This window comes from Micropterus dolomieu, linkage group LG18, assembly GCF_021292245.1.
Source record: "Micropterus dolomieu isolate WLL.071019.BEF.003 ecotype Adirondacks linkage group LG18, ASM2129224v1, whole genome shotgun sequence".
Lineage (NCBI taxonomy): Eukaryota > Metazoa > Chordata > Actinopteri > Centrarchiformes > Centrarchidae > Micropterus > Micropterus dolomieu.
This window is the reverse complement of record NC_060167.1, coordinates 24,282,263-24,300,801: the sequence shown is the minus strand read 5'-3', so window position 1 is coordinate 24,300,801 and position 18,539 is coordinate 24,282,263. Positions and strand designations below refer to the sequence as shown.

Sequence of the window (18,539 nt, the reverse complement as noted above, 5' to 3'; positions counted from 1 at the left end):
GACATAATTACTGTTAACATTAACTCATACATACTTACATAATTTACTTTTATCCAAACAGATTCAAAACAGTTTATGTATCATTGTCTCAGTGTGTGTGAATTAACTAGAGAGTGTTTAGGCCACTGAAAGGTACAAAGATGAGTTTGAATAGTTGAAGAACATTTTTGCAACTGCAACTTTCATTTAATCTTTAGTTACAAATTTCTCTAGTAGTAAATGTGTGATCAGTTCATGAAAAGCACTTCATGAACGCTTCAGCTCATGAAGACATTTCAAGCATTAACCCTGCTCCCTAAACAGCACCATTTAATTTGTTGGACCAGTTTTCTTAACTATAATAAATTTCACATCAACAGTAACAACATCAAGGCTGAAGGTGAAGGATGATCAATCTTTGAAGAGGGTGATGTTTGATGAACATTTGTACAAGCACATTTTCTCATTTGGACAACGGTGAAACTAATCCCACTCAAATCTAAAATCATTTTCAATTCTGATCTCACATAATGTTCCTTTGTGTAACTTCTCAGTTTTGCCTAAAGGAAAATTCATCCAAAAACAAGAACACCACTGACATCTGTTATTCCTGTGATCTTTCAGGTTCAGTAAATATCGGTGAGCATTATAAACGCGCTAGAACTAAAAATGTAATTCAGAATCAAATGACACTTTAATATGTGAGTACAGATGTTAATTTATTAATCACATCAGCGTTCTTCTACCTAACCTTTGGAGATTATTTTTCTTTGTGCATGAATAAGAACTTAAGGACCACTTGACCAAATGTCAACCTGATCTCCATGTACTTGTCTTAAATTAAAATGGTTATATACACACTTAATCCTGTAAGAAATCCTGTATGCGCTGAGAAGACTGACTTAACTTTCAGTTTTATCTTGTAAATAACATTTGAGTAAAAGACAGGAGCCTTCGTATGAAACACAGAATACTGAGAAGTCAACAGCTTCCAGTTTATAAATAGGCGACAGTATAGTCCAAAGAGATATGGCTAAAAAAAAAATGGCAAACTGGTCCTTAAATTCTCACAGATCACAGGAATAACACTTTTATTTTCAGGTGGATTTTCTATTATTTTACATAATAAGTTGCATACATCTTCCACCGCTGCCATGGCATAAACCGGCGATAAGTGACAACTCAAAACACTACAGCACCCAACGTCTCCATTTCAGCTGAGGAGAGACAGCAGGGCCGGAGAGATGATATCAAAGTTCGTCATGGGGCGTTTTTAGAGCGTGGTCACAGAGGTCTGCAGAGCACACAGGACAGGAAAACAATTAAAATACAGCCACTGCAGTGGAACAACATAACAGAAATGTGTAAGGGGGTGTAAAACACTGCATTATCATCAAATACATCAGGCATGTTGAGTCAAAAACATACCTGTCCTCTTGCTGCAGAGTTTGTCTTTGACGTTTTCTGTCTCATGAGAGAAGAATTCAATGACTTCATCTTCATGCTGCTCAACAATTGTTTCACACTGGAGAAATAAGTCAAAAAACTGTAACACGCTGCACGATTCAAAGGATAAATCACAAGATTGGGGGGTGTTGGTTGCATAAAAATACTTGTACAGTTTTTTAATCTGTGTTATCATTAAAAATAAAAACATAGCAGTGCGAGGTCATTAAAACATATGATGATGCATTTAATAGTTATTAGGGATTATTCTGTAGAAGACTGTACTCACTGCAAATTTTAATCCGGCTGTAACTCTTGAATCCAGCGTGGCCTCAGAGAGGTCCATGGCCTCACCGCTCCGAGATTTTATCCTAATGTAGGACTTCCTGTTTGTTGAAGGATCTGTGTGCTCGCCGTAGTCCTCCATCCTGTCACACACACTCTCCATCAGCTCGAGGAGGTTTCCCTCTGAGCGAGCCAGAGGAACCTGGAGGAATCACAGGTCATGAAAAGCTCTGAATTAAAGAGGATGTGAGGTTTCTCTTCATGCCAACCCACGTAAACAGAACCACAAAAAAATTTAATTCTATTGCAGAAATCCTTTATTGTTCCCTTCATCCTATTTTTACAATGACCATTCTGATTAAATTCCTGATAAAACTTTGTATTAACGGTAAAGAAAAAATAAATATATCACTTAAATCAGTCAATACCTGATTAAAGAATAATACTGTTCAGCACATGACACAATCAATCCAACTAGCACTCAGAAAGTAATGAGGTTTTGTACCCGGCCAGAACTGTAAAATATTGTTGAGACTGTTTTCATTATTGATACATTTTTAATTTATTTAAAAAAGTTTTTAATTAAATGAATACAATTATCGTTTATATGCAGATTATTTACCCAATGAATCGTTTGGCCTATGAAACATCTGAAAACTGTGAAAGTGCCCATCACAATATCCTAGAGCTCAGGGGAAGTCATCAGATGTTTTGTTTTCAGTTATGATTCATTTTACTGTCATATAAGATAAATTATCATAGCAGAATCTCAAATTTGAAACGCTAGTAACATATAATGTTTTAACATGTCGTCTTTAAAAATCAATAAAACGATCTAATTAGTTAGTAGTAGCATCTCATCCCAGTGAAACCCAATAGTTGTTAGCTCCGCTTTAAAAACCGATGTAATCCTTCGGCCCACAGATTACTACATGGATGTGCTGCTGCAGCCTCACCTCTCTGATGGATTGGCTGCCGTCCGGGTTTATCCTGAAGGATCCTGTCTGGATCATTTTCTTTGGATCTATCTGGGAGATGGCCCACTCCATCTCATCTACCAGAGCCCTGCAGGCTGCGGGGAGCAGAGAGGGAGGACACGCATTAAGACTTTTCACGGTATCTGAGAGAGAGTGAGGCAGAGACAGACACATACCTCCACATCTCATGTCCTGTCCTTGTCTGGCGGCCTGGCTGGAGCTCAGGAAGAGACACAGGAGCACGCACGGTGTGAGCAGGAGAGCCGCGTCCCTCATCTTGCCTCTAAAATAAGGATTTGAAAACAACCGTCTGACACATCAACCGGCAACAGAAACTGTAACAAACGTTAGCCGGGAATCTCTCAGTCGCCGCTAGCTACATGGTCCGACTACCAAGCACCAGATAGAGACACGGACACGAAAAACACACATTTTATCAACTTTTCATTGAACTTACAAGTTCCTTCAGTGTTTCCCGAGACCACCTTCACGCTTCTCCACGCTGTTCCATCGCATTCGGTGAAATGTGGTGACGTAGGCAGGACAGGACGAAGGCGCGCTTGAGACAGCGCCCTCGCGTGGCAAGGAAGAAGCCAACGGCTCCATGACAACCCAACCGTTACAAAGGCAACCTCTCAGCGTCAGGCTGGTCCCACATAGCGGGGCTGCTTCACTTAAAAACCATATTGTTGTTTAATAATAATACAGTACTTCCTTTAGCTCACGTACAATTTTATTGGTTTAGTTAACTTATAGTCTACGTTAGAAGACAGTAACCTCAAAACAACAACTACTGTTGCTACTACAAACAATAAACTGACTATTTAACACTTATGAGCAAACTAAATAACAAACAAAGTAGGTCAAAATGAGTTTTTAAAGGTCAGACAGCTCATGAAGTAATTGCTGGTAGCCCTATCAAACCACTGTCGATTGTGCTACAGTGTTTAAAAAGTGCACTGTACTGCTCCTCCTCAGTAATTACATTGGAGCTATCAAATCAGAGACTGAAGTTAAGAAGGAAGAGGAAGAGTACAGAAACGGTGTAAGCTGACACCAGGTGAATTTCCCAGCAGTCATAGTAGGAAAAGCACAGGTGTGGCATGGTGGCTCAGTTCTATCGAGCGTCACAGTGAGCCAGCATGAACAATACCAGGACCCTGAAACTGAAGCAGCTAAATGGAATTCATCCATCACTGATTTAAATATTTACACCTCTCGAGATTTATGAATAAGACCCGGCATAGACCCAACTTTTTCAGTAAAAGAATAAATACAATAACGAAAAAGAAAGCACATTAGTAGGTATTTTTACTTTATTTTTTATTCAAGAAAAAAATTTTTTAAAAATCTAACAGACGGCAGATAATTTAAAACAACAAAAAAAATATATCGGAAAACCACCCTTTTAGTAGGGTCCTAATACTGTATCATACTGTACAATTACATCAAATCAGAAATTACAAATTTAATCTAATTTACAGTACAATACAATACAGTACCAAATTCCTGTTTTGCTATGGATATGGTCTGACACTCCCAACAGTTGCTCCCAAATTCAGACACTTTATAATACTATAAAATGCAACAAATGATGCAGTAATCAATGAAAAACATGGTGCAAGCGAGGTCATTAACGTGTTTTTAATTGATTTCACTAAAGGTAGGTTATGCCAGAAGGTCCTGTGGAGACGTACTGACAGTCTTCAACCAAATGCACGAAAAAGATATTTTATCATACAGCTTACAATGTCAACGTTTATACTCACTGTGGCCCATTTCTCGCTGGTTCATTTATTTTAAGAATGTATTTTTTGCAGGAGCGCTATTACTAAAAAGGGGTATATTTGTTTTTTTATTTGCCATTACATATCATTTCAGTTCTTCCAGAAAATATGGCAAATGCAGAACACAATGGCAAAAGAAAACAAATTTGACAATAAATTTCTTTTTCAAAGCTACTATCAGCCCCTCTAAACTATATACTCATCCCTATAACACATATTCTTGATGAAGGATTCTAATTAGACAGTTTTACTCAATGTACAACATGTTTTTCCACCTGTAACAATGTGAGTTTCTAGTATTAGTTTGTTTTTGACTGAACAGTGAATAGGCACAGTGGTGAACACAGGAGGCACTTAGTCATCTGCACAATAATTACAGCATACAAGTGCAGTTCAATATTTGGTCGAGAAAAAAGTGGTTTGGTTTATATATCAGCCCAAACCAGTAGTGCACAACCAACATAGTCTTTTTATGATGGATCCTATTGTTTTATGGTGATATTTCATATCCTCTTCTTTTCTAGCGTCTTCTCTGTAGTTTTTTAACTTGTTAAAATCCCTGTAAAACACACAGTTTTTTAAAGTCGCTACAATAATCAAGTTATTGAAATGCATAAGAAGACATGTTTAAGTATCAACCTGTCACAATCATAATACAACACTTCACATCATATTTTGCACTTTGCACACATCACACGTCTGCGTGTATCTTGCTTCATCAAAAAAAAAAGCTAACTCCTGCTAAAACTTTCCAAAAAGCTGAAAGACAAAATAACATTTTAAACCAAACTAAACATCCACTAAAACTACATAAAAGACAAAGTAGCATTCATAATGTATACAAACTACACATAAATAAAGAAATCTTAAAACAAACTGATGAAAGCCTAAGAGCACAATTTAAGAGAGAAATGTAATGTAAAGTTTTGAACAGGCTGAAACACTGAGTTGATCAGACTCCAGGTACTGCATTTAACACTGAGTTAAATGCAGTACCTGGTAGTTAAGTTTTTGTCTGCTGCCATTTGTAATCTTACAAACGGTGCCTTTAATTTAATAATTCATAATTAGCATTTAGAAGAAGAACATTTTATGCCTGGTCTTCCAAATATGTGGAAACAGGGAGGATGTCCAGACCTTATCTCCAAGAACAGAAATCCCCCAAATCTAAAATAGACAGCATGACTGTACATAAAAATGACATAAAACTGTCATTCTCTTCTATATAGTATAAAACACAGCAAGAAACGTGACTAGTCACACATAAATAACTTGTATATTTTTCAAGTGTTCATTAAATATATTAATTATAACAATTTGTCCAATATTAAGATCTAGATGAATATTTTAAATCACTTAATCTAAATATAAAATAGAATAAAAGCAAAGCACCAAACAAATTGTTAAAATCATGCTGCAGCTTTGTTGTTTGACTTTTTATGAATAAATCATATAGGATTCACATCAGACCTTTTAGTACCTTTTTGTTCTTTTGACTCTGTGGGGATCTGATGGCAAAATCAGATTTTTATGTCATATACCAGCTGAAAGTTATAAACAACCAAGTGCAGCCTGGTGGCCATATTGGGGGTCCACAGAGTCTTTAGTGCAACACTGGCTGTGCGATTTCAAAATGGAAAGGGATCATTTCATCACAGTAGTGTCTGGTTGGCAACCATCACTGTCTTTGTCACTGTCACAGCATTACTAACTTGTAGTGGTTCAATCATTTAAAATGAGTGATCTGAAGAAGCCGACAGGACCAAAATATTTGAGACATGACCCAGATATGTAACCATTATTTGCATAAACATTATTTAGCCGAGGTCGCTGAGACGTTTGTGATTCATCATTGTTTTAAACAGGATTAGACATCTGTGTACTGTAAGGACACTTTGAACATGTGTTAGGCCGAGAGGTGAAGACAAACACATACTGGCCGAGCTTCAGTGGTCCCACGCTACAGCCGGGTCATCACAGCCACAGTCCAACATCCATCCTCCTATCTTTCAACCAGAGCATCAGTGTCCATGTCATTCAGTAAGTAGATATCTGTGTGCCGTGACGGTCCCATTTCCGTCTGAAAGAGAGAAGAGGTGGAGATTTTATCAATGAGGAGGGTGTTGTGACGACCTGACTTATAAAAGAAAAACATGTGTCATATGGTTTTGCAATGATTTGTATTGTTCTCAACCGATTCTTGAGTTTTTTATTGAAAATGTAAACAATCAGTTATATAGTTAAGAAAATACACTGACCCTACTCACACACTCTACATATAGATTTATTATAATTTTTGTTCCCAGGGAATATAAATCTAGGCACTGCAGATACAGAGTGTCAAGAAAACTATATGCAAAATAAAATATTTAACACTTAATAAGAGGAACACAATCAATGCTGTGTTTTGATCAGTTGTAAATCAGTCCAATCCAATCAATTCACAATTTTGAGTTTGATTGTTTTATGATTAGAGATTAATTAAGGATGCTGACCTTGGGTCAAAGTGATCATTTCCAAACTCAAATTTCCTCATTTGTTCCAGGAAAGCTCTGCAAAACAGCATTTCTACTGCCTACCATGATCTTCTATCAACCCTGGGTATGTAAAAGTGAAAAAATAAAATTTGGCCCTTTGACCTCTTAATCTGGGAATGAGGAATGTATATAGTCATATTTTAAACGTTCGTGGGGCATATTTTATATTATTCTCACAGGTCAATAAACAGTTTATACTAATTATTAGCAGGTTTTGTAATTTATTTACTGCACTACGCACCTTGTGACAAAACTGCCACTGTTTTGTGGAATCATTGCTGTATTTTAACATTGATATTATCATGAGAAAACCTCCAGCATAAAATAATTTCTAAAACATGGGGTTTGACTAAATCCTAATTAATATTCAGGCTGCGTTTTCAATATGTATACAACTAAAAAAACGTAATTCATGAATCCTTCTTTAGACATTCAGACAGAAGACGCCGACAAATGTCCATATATCCATTATTTCCCATTTATTTTGAACACATTTTGTGCTTTCTCCAGTAGCAAGGACAAACATTTATTCATCCAATCCCAAAGAGCAGAAACGAGTGATAATTTCAGGGTACACATTTCTACATTGAGGTGTTCTCTGTAACAGTACAAATATGCATTTGCCATGGTTTGTTTTGTTTTTTGGCCAGAGAGGTATTTTGTATGAAACTGTACAAATTCACAGTAGCCTGAAAAATGTCATGTTACATTTGTGCCACTTCTATGAACCTTGGAGAACTTCAGAAAAGTTTTGAGAACTCTGAAACACAGACCTGCAACTATACCTGATCCACCATGATAAAGTAAACACTTACTGTGATCACCGTACAAACACAATGTTACACAGCTCATTTCCAGTGCTCTTATTGCTTAATACGTACATCTTACATGGATATTGCTCAGAGTTAGGTGCTTCAGTACAGCATACACACTAGCAGATTTGTCTTCACTGATCTTCTTGATTTAATTTACAAATTGAAAAAGCAGACAAACACTGGTAAGAATAGATAGTTCTTCACTTCTGCACCGCCAGAGAAATTGACAGTGCAGTGATGATAGCATTAAATCAACCCCATTAAATAAAGAAGCTAAGTAAATCAATCCTGTATCCTGGTAATGGTAATAATAATTTACTCCTGCATCCTTTGCACTCTGCTCATTGCACTATTGTCTCAATCTGTCTATTTTGTTTTGTTTATAGTGTGTATACGTGATCTCTATACTGTAGCCTGTGTTTGATTTTATTAAGGTATTATTGTTTTACTGTATTATTGTATAAATAAGCACATCATGAGCATTGTACAAGCCAGAGTAAAATTCCTTGTATGTGTACACTACCTGGCGAATAAAGCTGATTCTGATTCTGGTATCTGTGACTGTCGCAGGACTATAATAAGCACTGGCCTACCTGCGCTGTGTCTACCTGCACTCACTCTGCCCGTGCACTCACTGCACGTGAAAATGTGGTTTGGGGAGTCGCTTTGGAGGGAGACCTGAAGGGAGGGGTGGGATTTTATCGGTTAGATAGTTTCAAAATCTAGCTGCCGCTGGCTAGTTTCTCAACATTACCCAGCCTAGCTTTAAAATACGAAACATAAATTTTTCCTAAAAAAGTTCTAATTCTGTGACTGGTTGTTTGTCTATGTGTGGCCCTGCGATGGATTGGCGACCTGTCCAGGGTGTACCCCGCCTTTCGCCCGATGTCAGCTAGGATTGGCTCCAGCCCCCCACGACCCTGTATAAAGTTCTAATTCTCTTTGCGTTGCTTTATAAAATGTGTCTGTTGTTTTAGTAAAACAGTCTTTATTCAGACCTGCAAACTAGTCTGCAGCCCAGTGGACTTCTAGAGTAAAAATGACAAGTTTTATTTTTGGTGAAAAGATTTACATTTAAAAAATAAACCAACCCTGTTTAGAAGGGAGAACAAACATTTCTGAAGGAAACAGAACAAACTTTTTCACACCCATTAGGACGTCCTAAATGAATCAGTGTAGAGCGCTGGACACACCATAGCTTAATTAACATTTAAATTAATTTGCTAAAAAAAAAATTTGTTTTTGGACTTTAATTCACAAAATGACTGCTTTCGATGGTTATAAAGATACTACAAACATACACTACAAACGTCTGATTTGGATCGATATAAATAAACTTCTTCTGTACTTGTTTTGACTCTTTTAAAAAAAAAAACTTGTGTTTCCAGTTGTCCTTTAAACACAGCTTTGTCATGACAATTACATTATTCTTAAGCTGCCACATGAGCAGTTCCTTTCTTTCTCTGCATAGCAGTATAAATAAGTCTGTTTTCGTTTCTAAAATTAACCACATGTATTGTAATGAAATTATACATTTCTATAATCCTTAACTTCTGAAGCCTTCACCAACAGACAAACAAAACTGAATTAAAATGTGGAGGATTGAAACAACTCCTGCACAGTGCTGCAAACTTATTTTCTTTCATTTCACTCGCATCCTGATTATTTAGGCACTAAAAGAGGCTCTGAAGTTGAGGCTGCAGTCATATAAAGTTTCACATGTTTGAATCGAGAAGTTTTGATCAGGCTGAACAGACACTGCAATGCATATCTGAATCATGAGTAAAATATTAAAGGTGCAGTGCAGTACTACTGTCAACTAATATATCCAGGTCCAAGGGCACTCTGGAATTAATTTTAAGAACCAGTTGGCTCTTGGTCACATTAAAACTATGGTTTTCATCAGACAGCCCCAGACAATTTGTAAATGAACAGGTGGACTTCCTCCATTCAAGCTAGTTTTCAGTCAAGTCTGATTTTACAATCCAAGGCTCATATTTACAGAAAAACAAACCAAAAAACAAAACATCCTTGATTCACAAACTTGGTTGTAATGACCAGATGTCCACTCTGAACTCACAAAGACAAAGTACAGTATACGCATAATTTATGCACGATACTGAAACTTGCCACTTAAGCTACTTTGACATGTTTTTTTCCCCCCTCACACAATTGAGGCTGGATATCATTTGGTGATTTTTGATACAGGTAGTATCATTGAATGAATTTGTCAGTGAATTATGTCACGACTATATTGTTTTAAAAATAGTCATCGGAAATGAAACGTTAGATGCATAACTGAATAATACTGCTACAGAGACGGTACACTGAGATGAGATAATGGAGGATGTTGAGGTAGTGGAAATTATGATGGAATAAGCTGCTTCTTCTTCCATCAAGGAACTGGAGGTTGACATTATCAAGGTAAGAGGGCTCACGGAGAGCAGAGTGCATGAGGCAGCTAGCATTGGTACATATCAAGCCTTGTTAGAGAACAAGGGAATCAATCAATACTTAATACTTTAGGTAGCTAGTTAGATCAGCTCTTATTTAACAGAAACAAGGCAGAAATAAGTCAGGCATGCTTATATTGGTTTGATTTTTGAGAACATATAACAGTGTAACCTCAACAGAACATTGGGCAGAAAAAACATGAGCCATTATTGCTGTATTGCAAAAATGACATCTTTCATGTCATGTATGTTATATTTTTGTGATCAGAAATGTGAAAATTATTATTTGAATTGTGCAAATTCTGTAGTTTTGAGGTTATTTAGTCCAAAATAAAATTGGGTTTTATTGTGGCAATATTACAGGCTACCTCTGTGCTGCAATGCTCCTCCCACAGGCAGCAAAACGCCAAGCTTGTTTTTTTTTACGAATTTTAGGAACTGTAGTTTACATAAAAGCAAAACACATGCTCTTGTTAGGTGAAGCCTAAAATCATCAGAACTCCTGTGTAGAAACTTTAACTTCTTCGTCCGCCAGCCTCCTCATGGCATTTAAAGTATATTAAAACACAGAGGCTGTTGATAATGTCTTTTCATAAAGATGGGGTTTTTCTAAGGCTAGATAACATTTTGTAAAAAGTAGATACAGATAATTGTGTTAATCATCATGTCACAATCACTTTGAGGATCTTAACGATTACTGATTTGTCAACAGATGTACGAATATTTCATCAAACACTGGCATTGAATTTTCTGTGCTGGTTAGTATTAATCTGGTTCAGTGAATACCTAAAAAGCACCAAATTCTGATACCCAGCCCAACACAAAACAAACATGTGACATTAGCAGAACATGTTCTTTCAAGACCCTACATGATCTATAAAAGTCCTGGTGGTGTACAGGGCTCAGTGTCTCCAAGAGGAAAGAGGAATGCTGGTGGTTAGTGCTCCTGTTCAGCTCTAGGAGTCGTACTCAGACGGCTCCTCTATGAACACAGCAGGTGGATAGCTTACCCTGCTGCCAAAGTCCAGGCAGGAAACCCCCAACGCAACCAAACAGTGCCATGCCTGCAGACAGAGAGAGAAGTCAGGACACGACCGGGTTTGTGCACACTTCTGCATGAAATAGTATGTTTTTTTCACTAAAACAATGGTGAGACAGAAGACTTAAATACTAACTCTGACACAGTCCATTTTCTGATTTAACCCTATGTTTACTCTAACATTGAAATCATGCAAACAAGGAATATTTGATGCATTTGAATCCAGAAATTTTTTACATAGTTTTTGTAATTTTATTGATTATACTGGTCAGATAAAAACAGCTTAAAATCTGATTAACTGTGCTTATTGTAGCACTGACTTTGCCACAAAGCGGAATTGTGCCTTTAACCTTGGATCACTGGACCCTTGTTAAGTATGAAGTTCAAACACATTGAAGATTTGTGAAACTGGTTTATCAGTTTGATTTTAATTTGATTTAATTAAATTACTTTTGTTGCTGCTCACACATGTCTGCACCTTGCTTTTTGTGTGTTCTGATAATTTGAAATTTGAATATGAAGAATATCATTTAAAGAGTTTTAAGTACATTAAAGTATTTTCTTGCATTGTGGTTATTGGTAAAATCAGGTAAAAAGAAAGAAAGCTATTAAAGAGCAATACGTCCATAGACAGACTGAGACAAATATATTAAATAAGATTTAAACTTACTAAATACTTACTTACTTACTAAACTAAGTAACAAGTTTAAACAAACATTGTCCACATTAAAAAAGGTTACAAAATGTCATATCACTACAGCCAAAAAAGTGTTTGAGGAGTGTGTGTAATGTTGCAGTGACCTAACTCACCAGGTAGCCTACAAAGCACAGATAGGCAACAGAGAGCAGAGCAGCAAGAACGTAGAGCAGCACACTGTTCAGCGCCGTCACATAAACCACCACAAAGTACATGTTGATTGCGCAAACCATCAGGATGACGATGCCTCCGGAAATCTTCCACACCCTAAAGAAACAAAAAGTTTTTTTAGACCATTGAGAAATAATATCTGTTCCTGTAAATACTGTCTTCTAACAGTCACACTCCTGAGTAAATTCCTAGTTTGCGTAACTCACTCTTGACTGCCCTGGACTGTTGCGTTCATAAACAACTAAATGACCTGTCTATGTGTCGTAAAAAGGAGGAATATTTAGTAAACATTGCAGTTTAAAGTAACCGCATCTGGAACAGAGTCACTGTGAGGACCTTGAGCAAACAAGTTGTATTTTATTTGTCAATCAATAACTAAACACAGACCTCCACGTCAACAAAATCACCAACTGGCTGTCAACACTAAAAGAAATCATGCCTTTCACATCCTCAGTTTCAAGTTGAATCGACTTTGATCCTAAAACCTGAAAAATGAGTCACGATTCTGTCGGTTAGTTTCATATTTGGCTGAGAAAAATGTCTGATGGTGGACTTGTTCCTCTGCCTTAGTCTAATCTGTCTCCTAAATTTTGAGCTATCTTGCAGTGGAAGTAGAAGCTGTGGCTTTGAGGACTGTGCTGCTAATGAAAGTGTTTTTTCTCGTTTTTGTTTGACATGTGCTAGTTATTTATGTCTCAAACACACTGCTGACAGACAGACAAAGGCTGACAGGAGTGAAAGCCTCACTGATTTAGGTAATTATCCTGTCAATAAACAATAGAATACTTACCGTTACAACTAAGTAATAGAAATTACTGCAGAGTGAAGAAATGAATGATAAAAAAACATTTCACTCACAATCCGTTTGCAAAGTCGTTCATTATTGACGTCAGACTGGTGAAGGTCAGAATAGGGATCAAAGCAAAAGGAAGCTGTTGAGCGGAAAAAGAAGACATACTGAATTTTTGAAAGGATCATGTACTAAACAAGAACAGCAATTGCACAAGAGTGGGTTAACGTTAAAGAATTATTTTGACAGAATTAATTGTGATGGCTTTCTTAAATGATTCGATCTGACCTGCATGCTTTGAAGCACGTTGAGGAAGTCATTCATCCCTGTCAGATGCTGAACATCCTGAAAAATGGCTACCAGCAGTGTAGGCGTGATGGCGATGGAGCGGGTCAGCAGCACCCGGGCAAACCGGGACCACCGTAGGTTCAGGAAACCCTTAAATAACATGAAAGTTTAAACTTCAGCATGTACTCTTCTTTTTTTTACCCATTTCCAGGTATATAACCAACAGTATTTCTTACCTCCATAACAAACTGCCCAGAGTAAGTGCCTGTCATGGTGGAACTCTGTCCAGCTGCCAGGATCCCTATTGCCCAGATATAGAGGGCTGCAGGACCAAAGAAACAGCCCAGGACCACTCCCTGAACAAACAGAAATAACAGAAAGAAATGATCCATCAATCATTAATCTATCCACCCCTTAAAAGAGACAGAGAGATGGTTATTTAATAATAATGCCATCCATCTCCCCAATCAGAATTGAATCTTCTTCTTGATCGTTTTATAAGCATCATAAATGTCTTTTGTTGTAATGATGACCACACTTACTCCTTTGTAGATGTCCACCTCCAGTGTGCCATTGTTGAGAGGGAAGAGATCTGTGTGAGGGCTGCCGGTTGCATTGCACAAGTTATTCTGCAACCAGAGACACAAACGCATGGTGAGCCACAACTTGTTACTCTCAAAACTGTGTGTTATTATTATGCCACTGTGTTTCAATCAGAACACCAGCTTCAGCAGTACTTGGAAAACAGGAAAGGATTCTTTTAATGTATACGCACCACTTCCATATTGGTTTTATTGTAGAAGGCCTCAGCGAAGACAGCTACCACAAAGACGTTGATGAGGAAGGAGATAAAGAGAGCGATAGTTGACTCAATGAAGTAGTACTTGTTGGCTTCCTTTATTTCCTTCTTATTTTTGCGATCAATGTCCCGAGACTGGTACATAAGGGGGAAAAAACAGAATAACGCTCAACTTTCATCAAAACACCCAAGATCTGCTTCAAGAATATTTTTAAATGCTTTGTAGTGTGTGAAACACTGACAAATATGCAATAATTAACTGTAACATTTCAAAGCTGTATAAGAAATATAGCTGAGAAAAATGATTGATAGGAGCCTTTGGTGTGGGAGACCTGGGTTCGATTCCCACTGTGACCCATCCACCATTGTGTCCCTGAGCAAGACACTGAACCCCTAGTTGCTCCAGAGGCGTGCGACCTCTGACATGTATAGCAATTGTAAGTCGTTTTGGATAAAAGAGTCAGCTAAATGTAAATGTAATTTAAGCAGTAAAATCCACATAAACATTTATTTAGAAATGTTCTGCAGGCCAACCAATCACATATCTAAAGTCCTATGTTCTCCTAGGTTCACTGTCATAAAATTTATCTTCCACATCTGTAATAAAAACCCTTCACTAACTATATTACGTTTAACAAAAGAAATAAAATTAACGTTACACTAGAAAATTCTCATTCCAACATGTTGTTTCTTTAAGCTTTACTTTTTAGTCTTGCTAATCTGAATATGACAACAAACATGCTCTAACCTTGACCAGTGCTGAGTGCAAGTAGATGTTGTGGGGCATGATGACAGCTCCTATGATCCCCACTGCCTGCTCCATCTGTACCGGCCCACAGTCGGAACAGTAAGGCATGAACATCCCCTTCAGCAGTTCCCCCTGGTTTGGCTTTACCACAACATACTACAGACGGGCAGCACAGAGTCAAACATGGTCATGGTGCCGTGAACGTCTTGGCAAAAACTCTGTCAGTTGCCAACAAGCACAATTATATTGGACACTTTAAAAGTCTTTTACCTCGTAACCAAAGCTAAGAGCCATTACGGTGATAAGAAAGCCAAAGAAAGCTTCAAGTTTCCTCAGGCCTGCAAGGAAATACAAACAACATATATACTATCAACACAGGGATACACAGCGTTTTAGACATCGATTAGTAAAGTAAGCGATGGTGTATCCATACCGTATTTATCTAGAAAGAGGAACACAAACGTGTCTGTGATGGTGATGATGACTCCTGCCCACAGTGGAATCCTGGAGGAGAAAGAAAAAAAGACAACAATTCCTCACCATTACAGAAATATACTCTTGGTAAATCATGTTTGCAGTCACTTTTCATGGACAAGCAGTAAAGAAGTTACCTGCCCACAGAGAGAAGGTTGAGGGCTATGGCACAGCCAATGACCTCCTGCATGTCTGACCCAATAATTGCCAGTTCCACCATGAACCAAAGGATGATCCGAGGAACCTGAAAAGGAAAGACAGATTATATCAGTGAGCAGAGTTCAATCATCGCTTCAGAACTTTACTGAATCTCATATCTAATGTTGGCTTCTCGTCTTTGACCACAGCATACCTGTAGTTCACGTGAGTTATTCACCAATATTTATGGTATTTTTCCCTGGACCCTATTTTCCCATGTTTTTGTGTCTATGTGACGAATTGGGAACAATTCACACTTTTTGAAAGTGGTCAGTCGGCAGCAGCAAAACAGGGCTGCAACATAATCCTTGTGGGCAGTTGCGCCTCTTCAAAGTGCATCCACTAAAGTGCTTGTTTTGCCAGTGACACGCTCAGATTTTTATTATAAGTTTCTGACAACATTATAGAAATGATCCCTACAAAGGCAGACCTTTTTCAAAAGACTAAACTCCTTTTTGTTTAACCAGAAACAGTTGCTATATCGCTCTTGTCAAAGCCACCAGACTCCCTTATTTTACCTCTCTGGTCTACCGCTGCTTCAATTGATTAGTTTGTTTGTGTGGTTGTGCGACTTTAGTGTTTTAAAGTGTTAATGTACGCTTTAAAACACCTTAATGTATAACAAGAAAAGGGAAGTTGAGATGTGTAACAAGAGTGCTTACTGTGGGATACTGGCGGTTGCAGACTTCAGCCAGGTGCATCCCAGTGACGACCCCGAGGCGTGCAGCTAACCTTTGCAACAGCAGCCCGATGATGGTGGCTCCAAGGAGCACCCATAGGAGCTGAGAAGGAAAGACAAAATGAGGATAAGTCGCGTCTTCCGGTATGGAGGTTTTACTTACCGAGAAATTAAAATAAAAGCTCAAAAGTGGTATTTCTTTTTAATAATACATTGACAATTAATGCCCATAACCCATTGCATTTATGATGCAGTAGATGCCTTTGCTTAGAGAAATGTATTGATGCAGCTCGTCATGTGTTACTTCCACAAAAGGAAGCTGCATTGAGCAAGAAACAAACAAAATATGACTAGAAGGTTGGCCACTATGCCTTCAAAATATAATAATGACACTTTTACGAAAAAAGGAAGAAGGCAAGTATTTGAGTGAAGACAACAACAGAAACCTGTGGAATCACTTCCTCAAATATAGAGTGAAAAAATAAAAAAGCTAAAACACATACCACTCAAGATGATACTGTATTATGGTCACATTTTTTCCTAAATCCACACCCGTTACCCAGTAAAGTTAACTGCCAGGCCACAAGCATGTTTTGCTTGATTGTAAAGATTAATAATTTTATATATCACCTTAAAGCCAGCTTTAGCTCCAGACTGCAGGTCAGACTCGATGTTCCCTGGATCCAAATAGGCAATGCTCATCAAAAAACCTGGTCCAGTGAAGGCCCAGAGTTTACGGAAACTGAATATCTGAATAAAAGGACAGTAGAATATTACTACTAATGGTGATGTTGTAATTTCATAAATAAGAATAAAATAGGTTTTGCTTCCCACAATCTAACACGTTGTAATAAACTGTCCAACAAGGGAAAAGTATATTTGGAAAAACAATGCTTAATCTTTCAAACTGATAATCGAGCTTCGGTTTTGCTGCTTATTTTACATGAAATGGTGTCTGTGAGACATTACCTGATTGCCAGTCTCGGGAATGGCCACTTTATCTTCAAAGTATGTGGAGAAGGGTTCGTCCTGGGCCACAGGTGAGGAAGGAGGAGAGATGGCGCTGTACTGGTTCGTCTGGACTCCATTCTCCTGAGCGGAGTCCTCTAACAAAACCACAGGGAAGACAAACGGAGGGATGAGAGAAGAGTGAGACTAACATAGACAAAGAAGACGTTATCCATGCTGTAACACTACGGCATCTTTCCATCAGCTGCTAACACACTTCATGCTAACCTGAAGCTCATTTTTGTAGCTCTGATTGGTTACAACTTTTCACTCACCAGTTCAATTGCTGAGATTTGGGGAAGTGGCAACAATGTGCAGTTGGCCATAGAACATGATCTGAGTGATCTTTTGTATTAAGGCACCTTAAATGTATGTATGTATGTTGATTGGAGAACCGAAAGTGCAAAAATGCAAAAAGAAAATGTATTGCCCCATAAAACTCTTTGATCTCATACAAATAAAGAAGGATTTCTAGGGATCTGCTGTGCTACAAGGATAATAATTTTCAACAGCATTTGTGTCACTTGATGCTTTTCAAAAAACTCCATAACCAAACTCTCCACTTAAAAAAAAAAAAAGGAAAACAAAACAGAAAAATATTTCCTTAAAATCACCCAACGTGATTCAATGATGTTTAAGTTTTACTAGTTTGGGCTTTTTAAAAGAATTTTACAGCAACATTCAAACTTAACTTGCCAACCAGGTAAATGTGGACTGTTTTATATTTTCCTTTCTAAAGAAACGCCAGTGATGTCTGAGCATAGAGCAGGTAGAATTTTCTTAAATAACTTTTCAGAGCACAAACCAGAGCTTTATTCATTCTTCACTGAGGAAATTGTTTAAGTCAGAGTATCACATGAGGTTTATTAAAGAAGGCACATATACTTAAGATTAAGCCATTTGTACCAGAAACAACAACTGTAAAAACCTCAAAGCTGATAACCTAAAAGCAATTCAGTGATTTCAAAACTGCTACCTAAGTGATTTAGTTTAGGACTTTAAATTACACGTATATAAACACCCTGTAATAGAAAAAAGGATTACATACGAAAGACCAGTCAGTGTCTAAACAAAACTAAAATCTCATACAAAAACTGTAGCAACACTTATCTGTGGTATTTATTTAGTAAACCAGTAAACACTGCGTACTACTCACTGAGTTTGGACGCTTCATTCATCCCTCCCTTCATCTCCAACTCACTGCAGGTCCTAAAGTCCACTGTTCCCTCATAAGGACTACGCTTTTTTATGACTCGGCCTTTATCATCCCTTTTTTTGTCACTAGATGTCACAATGAATTTCTGACATCATGCCTCTAAAAATGACCCGCGAAGACAGAGAAGTAAAGAACACACACCCCAGCAAACAC

General features: G+C 37.7%; 2 protein-coding genes across 6 annotated transcripts in view; both read right to left on the bottom strand.

Annotated features, from left to right (window-relative positions):
• Positions 1 to 160: 160 nt before the first annotated feature.
• cnpy2 (canopy FGF signaling regulator 2) lies at positions 161 to 3,303 on the bottom strand. Its single transcript, XM_046076473.1, has 6 exons — positions 3,145 to 3,303; positions 2,864 to 2,970; positions 2,667 to 2,782; positions 1,715 to 1,912; positions 1,408 to 1,504; positions 161 to 1,273 (listed from the first exon to the last, which is right to left on the bottom strand). The coding sequence occupies exons 2-6, from the start codon at positions 2,961 to 2,963 to the stop codon at positions 1,230 to 1,232; spliced, it is 555 nt and encodes a 184-aa protein (XP_045932429.1). The 5' UTR covers positions 2,964 to 2,970; positions 3,145 to 3,303; the 3' UTR covers positions 161 to 1,229.
• A 1,013-nt stretch (positions 3,304 to 4,316) lies between these two features.
• LOC123956843 (natural resistance-associated macrophage protein 2-like) overlaps positions 4,317 to 18,539 on the bottom strand; it is a 28,403-nt gene continuing 14,180 nt past the window's right edge. For 3 of the 5 annotated variants that reach the window (XM_046029321.1, XM_046029320.1, XM_046029319.1), the window contains 15 exons: positions 17,132 to 17,268; positions 16,793 to 16,912; positions 16,146 to 16,265; positions 15,423 to 15,529; positions 15,245 to 15,315; positions 15,082 to 15,149; positions 14,812 to 14,967; positions 14,040 to 14,198; positions 13,807 to 13,893; positions 13,501 to 13,620; positions 13,265 to 13,414; positions 13,045 to 13,118; positions 12,129 to 12,282; positions 11,290 to 11,343; positions 4,317 to 6,554 (listed from right to left, as the gene is read on the bottom strand). In XM_046029321.1, coding sequence (XP_045885277.1) covers positions 6,477 to 6,554; positions 11,290 to 11,343; positions 12,129 to 12,282; positions 13,045 to 13,118; positions 13,265 to 13,414; positions 13,501 to 13,620; positions 13,807 to 13,893; positions 14,040 to 14,198; positions 14,812 to 14,967; positions 15,082 to 15,149; positions 15,245 to 15,315; positions 15,423 to 15,529; positions 16,146 to 16,265; positions 16,793 to 16,912; positions 17,132 to 17,268 — 1,655 coding nt within the window. In that variant the 3' untranslated portion in view covers positions 4,317 to 6,476. Of the gene's footprint in view, positions 6,555 to 8,855; positions 11,344 to 12,128; positions 12,283 to 13,044; positions 13,119 to 13,264; positions 13,415 to 13,500; positions 13,621 to 13,806; positions 13,894 to 14,039; positions 14,199 to 14,811; positions 14,968 to 15,081; positions 15,150 to 15,244; positions 15,316 to 15,422; positions 15,530 to 16,145; positions 16,266 to 16,792; positions 16,913 to 17,131; positions 17,269 to 18,539 lie in introns of those variants that run through there. The other 2 variants (XR_006821654.1, XM_046029322.1) reach the window with 2 other exon arrangements.

Excerpts from the sequence above, each read along its gene's own strand:
- cnpy2 (XM_046076473.1), bottom strand. The coding sequence starts at position 2,963 with ATGAGGGACGCGGCTCTCCTGCTCACACCGTGCGTGCTCCTGTGTCTC. Across the intron at positions 2,783-2,863 it reads ACAGGACATGAGATGTGGAG|CCTGCAGGGCTCTGGTAGAT; the intron begins GTATGTGTCTGT and ends TGCTCCCCGCAG. Across the intron at positions 1,274-1,407 it reads ACTCTGCAGCAAGAGGACAG|ACCTCTGTGACCACGCTCTA; the intron begins GTATGTTTTTGA and ends TGTGCTCTGCAG.